The sequence below is a fragment of the Prunus mume genome, linkage group LG6 (assembly GCF_029339155.1).
Source record: "Prunus mume cultivar Tortuosa linkage group LG6, ASM2933915v1, whole genome shotgun sequence".
NCBI classification, from domain to species: Eukaryota; Viridiplantae; Streptophyta; class Magnoliopsida; order Rosales; family Rosaceae; genus Prunus; species Prunus mume.
Genome location: NC_142703.1, coordinates 22,384,596 through 22,394,326, shown reverse-complemented (window position 1 = coordinate 22,394,326; position 9,731 = coordinate 22,384,596). Strand labels below are relative to the sequence as shown.

At 40.9% G+C, this 9,731-nt stretch overlaps 1 protein-coding gene across 1 annotated transcript; it reads left to right on the top strand.

Annotated features, from left to right (window-relative positions):
• Positions 1–4,304: 4,304 nt before the first annotated feature.
• LOC148916468 (uncharacterized) lies at positions 4,305–5,294 on the top strand. Its single transcript, XM_089055137.1, has 2 exons — positions 4,305–4,667; positions 4,755–5,294. Exons 1-2 carry the CDS (start codon positions 4,485–4,487, stop codon positions 5,292–5,294), a joined length of 723 nt encoding a protein of 240 aa, XP_088911263.1. The 5' UTR covers positions 4,305–4,484.
• Positions 5,295–9,731: the final 4,437 nt, after the last annotated feature.

The following is a 9,731-nucleotide window of genomic DNA, read 5'->3' as shown; positions in this document are numbered from 1 at the left end:
TGTGCCGCTACAAAACCATGAGGCAAATGAGATGGCCTAGGTAGTGTCGTGTGAACATTCGACGGCGGCCGCGACCGCGACCGCATGATAAGAATCGAGAAGCGTACCGCCGGCTTTGGCAGAGCGAGGAATGACGACGCAAGTATCATCGGTCAAAATTACCGACGAGGTCGAAATGGCCGAAGCCGATCGGGCGCTACCTTATAGTAAAGTATCTGCGTGATCCTCCGGCAATCATGAAAGGACTACTCGCTTCGAGCCCGGTGTTATTTAATTTATCGAACGAGTGTATCGAAAAGGATCAAACGGCTTATTGCTCCTATGCCCAGCGCCAATATATTAAGGTTATCATGACCAATCCCACAAAGGGATTTGCGGCGCTCACCGCCTAGCATCAAAATGAGATGGTTGGTCCGAGGCACGGCTATTATTGGCCGACCATTTTAAAGAACTGCATAGAATATGCGAGAGGGCATATCAAGTGTCAAATCTACGCCCCATACAAAGGGTACCAGTTGAAGCCTCCACCCAGCTACTAAACCATGGCGTTCAGAGGATGGGCCGTGGACATCATCGGCAAAATCTACCCACCGCGGCCCAACTAGCACGCCGATTTTGGTGGCAATCGACTATTTCACTAATCGGGTCGAGGCGGAGTCCTATCGGTCCATTTCTAGCACACAGGGGGTCAAATTCTTCAAAGATCACATCGCCCACAAATTCGGTATACCCGAAACCATCACGGCCGATAACGCCCAGTTTTTGCATCAGCCGAGACTCGGAGTACACCGAAAGGACAGGGATCAAATTGGTCCACTCGACACCCTACTACCCACAGTCCAACGGGCAGGCCGAGGCAAGCAACAAGGTAATCAAAGGCATCCTCGAGAAAATGATTGAGGAAAAACCTAGGGCATGGCACGACTTACTCCCTGAAGCCCTTTGGGCTTACCGAGTCTCAAAACGATCGGCTACTTGCACATCCCCTTATGCCTTAACCTACAGTCATGACGCCATCGTTCCAATGGAGTTAAAGGTTCGGTCTCTCCGTGTGACTGAATGAACTGGGCATGAAGAGAAGGGCTATGCACAAGTTATGGCTCAGGAGTTAGAAGATTTGGAGCAATCCAGACTCGATGCTTATAACCTAATGCAGGCACACAAGCATATCGCGGCGAGGGCCTACAACAGAAGGTGAAGCAAAAGACTTTAAAAGCGACTTGGTATGACGTGTCGTGCTTCCTATTGGGACTAAGGACGCTCAGTTCGGTAAATTCTCACCCAATTGAGGAGAGCCATTTATTATTGAACGAATTCTTGGCCGAGGTGCGTTTCAGTTGAGAGATAGGGATGGAGAATGGCACAACTTGCCAATAAACGGCCAGTATTTGAAGAGATATACCCTGTCATTATGGGAGATGGCCAAGAATGGGTTATGAGGCTTGCAATCCATAAAGAAAAAAAATGGAGTAAACAACGCGACAAAGATGAAAGAAAAAACATACATTCGGTCATAAGGAAAAAGGGGGTTATATTTCATTTAGATTAAAAAGGGCCATTACAAAAAAGAACGGCCGGTCATGGCCGAATAAAACATATAACATACATGTGCGAAAAATAGAGTACATTCTAAATCTATGAACGGCCTCTTCTTGATCCCTCGCTAGAGCAGTGCAGATGATTCTTCCAGAGGCGGTGCCTCCACCGACCACATTTTCACCGACCACGGCCATGGGCAAGGCCACTGGACATGGGGCGAAACCGGGTTGAAGCCAAGGTCGCCTCTTCGGCCATGGGAAGGGCTTCACTCGGACATGGAAGCGACCGGGTTGAAGCCAAGGTCCGCTCATTCCGCCCCGCCGAGGTCACTCAGATACGGGTGCACCGCTAAAGTCGGGGCCATCACTCGACATGGGTACGACCAAGGTGCTAAGTCGAACGAACGTGGCCAAGTTAGAATCATCATTCCAGCCCTCCCATCTTCATCAATCGCATTACGCTTTCCACGGCCTCATAAGGAAGAAGGTCATTCTCCTCCGTGGCGGAGAGAATCCCGCCACATCGTGGCCTTAGCCCACGTCGACTTTCCAAGACGAAGGTAGTGGTGGACAATAGGAGGAAAAGCCATCCGGATCGCCACGGCGAGATCAACGGATGTGGCTCACCCCGCTTTGAAGAAGCTACAAGGGGTCCGCTGAGCAGTTAGAATGGAGGAGACAGGGTTGAAAGAAGAACGAGGCCCAGAATCAACGAAAGGCTCGAGGTAAGCAAGTAAAGAGGCCACTGGACAAGAGAAGTTTTTTTAGCCAAGGAAAGAAGGCTGAGGGAACTAGAAAGGTCGAGAGAGAGCTTTTGAGGAGCATGGACTTGAGGATTCTGACAGAGTAAAGAAAAATGAAGAAGGCAAGGCTTTTTATATTGGCGCTAGAATTCAAACGAATGGACGTGGCTCTCTCAAGAATAGGCGCGCCTCTCCGTAATGGGTGTGAGTCTCGAAAATTGGTGTGCCTCTCTTGAGAGACGAACGATCCGGGCAAAGATGTTCAAGAGCGCGATGACGTGGCAGAAGCCGAGGCCGCCGCTTCATTTGACGAAACGGCGACGCCGCGCAAGTCTGGGAAATGATGGCTTAAGCGACGTGCTTGCGCATTTAATGCGCCGACCGACCTACGATTTAAAACGCCAACCGCTACCACTTGAGGAATGCAAAGGGTCCATCCCTTGGAATCCATTCGGCCTCTGCCGAGGCCGATCAAGAATCCAGGGATGTGGGGCAATGTTTGTGCCTAATAAATCACGGTCATAAACTGACCAAGAGACTTCCTCTCGGCCCTAGCACCTACTCATGAACCGAACGCCACGCTTTCATTAGGCATTTTGCCTCCCGAAAATAAAAGAAAAGTGAAGGCAGAATCCTCTCGCCTCGCGACCGCGTATTATGGGCCAAGTCGAAGGCCGTAAGAGGCACGGGCCAAGATACTGTGGTTAAAATCACCACGCGGCCTCGTGGTCCCACGCCCCATTTAATGAAGTAGTGCCTCGACTATTGCAGCAAATCCACGCTGCAAGAAGCATTTAATGCACGAGGCGTAAGGGAAGTGATCAAGTCGATTTGGTAATCGAGTGGTTAGGCGCAAACATTCTCACAAGTATTATTACAACTTGAGGTCGATCACCAACCACCAGACCAGGGCATTAAATGCGTTCCCACGGCCAAAGGTGCAAAACCTACAATCAGGCCGGTGGCCGAGATTTACCGGGATTTATGGGGGTCACACCACCATGCTTCACGATCCCAAATGCCGATTTGACTACCCACTTGCCCCGATCAGACTCCACCATGCAGATCTTTTCAACCTCGATTGTCCCTCCAGGACTCCCCCTATGAATACTAAGCTCAAGACTACATGCAAAAGGTCCAACACCAAACCAAAAGCCTCCCACGGAGCAAATTATCTTTTCCTGTAATGCACTTCCAATACCTTTATATGCTTTCCTAGGAGTAGTGGTAGATTGTAAGGAAAATCCATTCATCAATATATCATACGACCCTTGATTTTCAAGGCGCCGGAGCACCGCCTAAAACTCGCCACCAACACCACAACTAAACGGCCTTGTAGCTCAGGCCGTGAACCTGACGGCCGAGATCAGTTCCTCTCTCGGCCACAATCGTTTGATTAGAAGTCGAACTCAAAACAGGCGCATCATTTAAACATCTTCTACCCAAACCCCATCACCATCTCGACGACAGAGACCGTGCTAGCACGCCCGCGCACAACCGCACCGCATCCAAAAGAAAGACGCCACGTATTAAACGTACATCCCTCGGCCCGGAATACCAGGCCGTGAGATTTGCGCAGCCAACATAAATATTTTTATGCAAAAAATCGGGATTCGGGGTAGGTATGGGAGATAGTTCCCACAGGACGGGATGGGGATTCCAAACTTATTAAACGGGATGAATTCGGGATGGAGAGTAGGGACAGGGATGGTATTGTCATACCCAGCCCCTACCCGACCTGTTGCCATCCCTACTTGCAAGCTGTGTGATCATGTATTTGTCATATTGATTTTTCAAAGTTCATTCTAGTTTTTTTCTTTTTCTTTTTTGGCTTGTTCAGTTATTGCACCCTTACCACCTTCTTTTCATCTAACTCTACTTTGGTTGATAGAATAAACTTACTTCTATATCAATGAGCTCCTCTAGAAAGCTTCTATAGAACTTGTTTACAACATAAGACTTTGTTTGTTAGTTGTACATTAATTTTACATGTTTATATTCAAATTTTTCTTGTGTATATAGGATGGATTTGGGTATGAACTCAACACCTACTACTGCTGGAAGGAATAAAAAGGATAAGCACATTTGGACCCCTATCAAAGATGCATCTCTAGTTGAGGCTTGAAATGAATTATGTGTTGGTGGCTATTGGAAGGTTGACAATGGGTTTAGATATGGATATTTGGGACAATTAAAAAAGGCAATGGAACAAAAGTTACCTGGATGTGGATTAAAAGCAGTTCCTCACATTGAGTCTCATGTGAAGACATTGAAGAAACAAACACTAGCCATCTCTGACATGCTCACCAACTCAAGTGGTTTTGCATGGAATGATGAAGAAAAAATGGTGGTATGCAAGAAACAAGTCTTTGATGATTGGGTTAAGGTAAGCCAAACTGTATTCAGAATTGTCATCGTCAATTATTATTATTATATATATATTGGCATCTAATTTCATGGGAAAAAAAAATAGGTCCATAATTCTACAAAAGGATTAAGAAACAAACCATTTCCTCATTATGATACTCTAGTGGAAGTTTTTGGGAAAGATCGAGCAAATGGCAAAGGAGCTGAAGGTCCTGCTGAAGTGATTGAAGATCTTACTAATAATAGCACTTTTAACTTTGAAGGAGATGGCCTAGATGACATCAATTTTTCTTCCCCTACTACCCAAACTCCTATATGCCCTCCTTCGACTCATCCCAATAAACGGGCACGAAATGATAGTTGGTCGCAAACTATAGAGGATATGGCTAGCACACTTCGATCTTTTGTGGACATGACCAAGACTCATTTGGAGACTATGAAATGTGTTCTAATGAGTGAGAATGCAATATCAGAGCGAAGAGCCAAAATTGTTGATGAGCTTCAGAAAATTCAAGGTTTGAGTGATATGGATGTCATTGATGCTGCTGCTGCAATTATCAGTGATGACGTAAAAATTGACCTCTTGTTCACTTTACCAGATAATTTAAAGATACAATGGGTTAAGAAACTTCTTCACCAGTATTAGAGATGGTTTTCAGTTCTGCAATTTGAATGAATCTCATGTTAGAAACTATCTTTTTGAAATGTTTTAGTGCAATATTTTGGAATGTATGTGATGACTTAAGTTTAAGGAACTGTTGATGATGTTGTAGTACTTAGTTTTTCGTTTAGAATCTTGTGATTGTGAGTGAGGAACTTTAATCTGCTGGTTGTAGAGGCATTTTGATGAATAGTTTTATTAGTATGCCAGTTGCATATGGATTTTGAAAAACAGTTTCATGAAATGCATATGCAGTTTCTCATACTGCTTTGTGATTAATTCATATTGGTGTTATAATGCTGATGATGTTGTCATTGGTTTTGTTTTTTGAATTTTTTTTTTTATTGTGATTTAAGGGTCTGCTAGCAGCATATGTAGCTTGAGGAACTGTTTTATGTTAAAATCATGTATGAAGTCTTGTTTTATATGAAATCAATATGAGGATAATAAATATAAAGTCTAGTTTTTAGAATGTTGATGATGTTTCAGTTGGTTTTGTTTTCTGAATTGTGTGATTGTGATCCAATTTTCTGCTAGCTGTATATGCAGTTTGAGAGATGCAGATTAACTGCTTTATGTTTAATTCATATAAAGCCATGTTTTTAGAATGTTGATGTTGATGATGTTTAGATGTTGAGATGTTGAAGTCAATTCTATTTTTCTTTTTTTATGTATGCTGATTAGTCTTTTTTAAAGTATAATATATTTTTTAAAATTCATATGTAGATGAACTGTTGTAGCTGCATATGGACTGCCTTTTGATAAGAATACACCCAATTCCAGCAAATTGTATTGATCAGCTGAAGAAGTCCTACGCATTTTTTTTTTTTTTCTGTTTAAGCACAAAACTAACTGGTGACAAGAAAGAACTAATCCAACACCAAAGAACAGAAACTGAAATTTTGGATATTCGGACTATCAACAGGGCATTGGTGTAATGTTTAATAATAAATTGGAAAGTTTAATAAAATTAATAGATTTTTCATATTTTTAATAGGGGTACAATTGGGAAACTAAACAAAATTTGTTTTCCATTCCTACTCAAAACAAACATGGAAAAGGAAATAAAGTGATATTTTCGGGTTACTTTCCTAGCATTACCAAACATGGGAAAGGAATCACCATTTCCCATTCCTTGGGAAATCACATGAGAAATGATTTCCCATCAAATCCATTCCGTGAACCAAACGAGGCCTAAAGCTTCGGAATGTGCGTAGTCTCTGTGTGTGTGTGAGAGGGAGAGAGAGAGAGAGAGAGAGAGAGAGAGAGAGAGAAGAGGGCACAGAGTTCATACATAAATTACCTAAATACCAACAAGAAAGTTCAAAGGGTAGTAACATTAAAGTTACTTGTCAATTGCTTTATAAGGCTAATAACCAAACAGATAATCATGAATATGATTCTGGCCTCCCCATGTTTTATTAATTTTGAGACTTAGTTTAATACTTCACAGCATTCTTTTCTTTAGTTGATTGTTGTGTTAGTTAATGAATTTTACTCGGAGCACAAACTACTCATGACGTTAATAATATGGTTTCCTAAAATCCATTTACGACATTCGGGAGGGGGGAATTCGAAGGCCTCTTTTATAGAGGAGAGCTGTAGCTACTGAGTTAGAAGCATTTGAAAAATCTGAAACACCCAACTTGATTTAGAGAAAAGTTTGGGCAGTTCTCAATTCAGGGAAGCTGTAGGGAAGGAGTTCGAAGTTGGGTTTTAAGTGGTTTTTGTTAAAATTTAGATTTCAGGAAGAACTGGTGAAGCTACCATAAAAAGTGAACATGTGAACGTAATATGTTCTTATCCATAATTAGCTTCAGTAGATCCAATAACACATAGGTACCACCTATTTAGTATTCACACCTTGGCATACCCTGTAAAACAGAATTATAGAAGGGGCAAGAAGATAAAAGAGGCACATTCCAGATAATGTACAACAAAAGAGAATGATAACCTGGCTAACTGGACCCATCTTAAGTATGTTCTGAAACAGCTCATACATAATCCTTAATGTAAAGTTCCCTTCTGACTGCGTTTGCAAGAGTTCTGACTGTTGGTCCATAGGAACAACTTCATGGCTCTTGTCCAGAACAAATACCGTTGCTTTAGAAACTTGACGCATTCCTTCAAAAAGAGCAGCTTCTTGTTTGTGACGCCCAATAGTATCAACAATTCTAAGATCGCCATGCTTGAGAATGTGCAGGGGCAACATACCAATAATCACTTGAATGCTAAAAGCATCAAATTCTTAGAAGAAAAATATATAAGGTAGTGCAGATATAAAGAGGGATAGGCAGGAGGACACCAAGGATGGGTGCCTTTTAATGTCCACCATGTTTTTCCCCACTCTTCCCAACCGAAAACTGTGGTTCTAACTCCAAAAACACCAAACTGTGATCCATACCGGTGGAGCATGAGACCAAACTATAACCACTGTGATACTAATCCAACTACCACATTCCTTCTTCTTTCACTTCCCCTATTAAAAAATAACTAATATCTAGAATTGAGATGTTTACTTGAGGAAAAGAAAAATTCAACATTCTCAAACTTCACAACTCCATAAGGCTTGTCATTGTCCAAAGAAAGACACACAACCAGTAGAAAGAAAAAAGAGTACCTTCCTAATGGAATCTTAGCCATAGTGGCATTCTGCTTCAACTGATCAAATGCACAGCTTGAAATGTATCTGCACACACTAGGGCAGGTTTCCAAGCATTTTTTCTGATGATAATATGCATATTTTGTACGCATTGTGGTTTTTCCAGACCCTGAATGTTTTAAGCAAATCAGATGAATTAATTAAAAAATTTAACGGAATAGATAAATCCAATTGAAAGACCAACACAAAATAAGCTATAAACACAGCATGCTTCAGCTTAAAGTACATTTTAAAGTCCAAGAAATTTCTTTCCAGTACATTAATCAATCGTTAAAACTCTTCAATTCAAACTTAATGACTAAAATTGTTGCGCATAAGACATGTGAAATAATCAATCAACTTTCTGACCGAAAAGAAAATTCCAATCAGTGTGTAATCAGCAAGCTTACCTTGTAAACCAGAGAACATGACAACACTTGGTTTCCCTTTCTTGGGAGGGAAAGACGGTTTCCCTGGATCCAGCATTTTGCAAAGTTCGTCACTTCATTAGAAAACATAGAAGGAAAAAAATTAAAAAAGAAGTGAATTGCAAATGCTACTAACCAACTTAATAAACTCTCAAACAACTTTCGTAGAATGCATGATTTTGATAAGCTCATATAAGATTAAATAAGTACGCCCCAAATTCAATACCAACTTAATAACATCCAAAAACACCAAATTTATTCAAAACGCTCATCGCTCAATCAACCAACCATAACATAAAAAGGAAAAAAGGCTTGTACTTGCTGAATAATCTTGCGCCTGTTGTGACCGGCAGCGAGATCATCCAAATTGACGATCTTTTTTATCTCGACCAAAATTGAATTGGGTTCTTTTTACACAAAATGGTACCTAATCTTTGTCCAAATTTCATTTTGGTCCATTGACCTTATTTGGAGTGTACAAAACAAAAACAATCACCCAAACCAATCGATTAAACTTTGGACCAAACTAAACCCTAATTTATAATTTGATTAGCCCTTGGCACACTCTCACTTTGGTGTTCTTTTTCCATTTTTATTTTTATTTTTTAGAATTAAGAAAAGATAAAATACGTAGTTATGTTCCATAAAAAATAGGATCCATTATTTGATTTTTTTTTATTTTAATTTTTTAATATGATGAAAAATATAAATTGACCATATTACCTTCATTTAATTAATAATTTTAATTTTTAATATTTTTAAAAAAAATTCAAAAAATAAATTAATATGATAGTGTAGTTATTGTTTAAATTTAAGTGAGAAAATTATGATTCTTTGATGGAAAATAGTACACGATACTACGAGCATGTGGTAATTTTTGGAGGTCGGATGAAATTTTAATAAATTATGGAAGTTGGATGAATGAAGAAGTGACACATGGCAGAGTATGTAATAGATGGCAGGCATTGTTCATTACTATTCACGTTTCGAGAGATTTTGTTGTTAGACCCACGATGGGAGACTCGCAAATTCTGGACTGTTGGATCGTGTCCAATTTTATATAAGTTGTAGTTGGTATTGTTGTGAGGTTGTTGGTTCAAACAGATCGAATATGGGACATACGGATCATATGTTATGGTGTTTCAAAGTTCGATCGTGCATGGTAGTGCCATTTAGAATGATCCGACCTTTGGATTGGTCCCAAATTGATGTGGTGTGATGTCGGGACTATTTAGAGTCTATTGGCGTGATCAAATGCGAAATCTAAGATGGTGGGCCGACGCGGATTTTTGGAGTGTTGATTGGATGAGTGAGACCATGGGACCCAAATAGTGACTTTTTGGACAGTGGGTG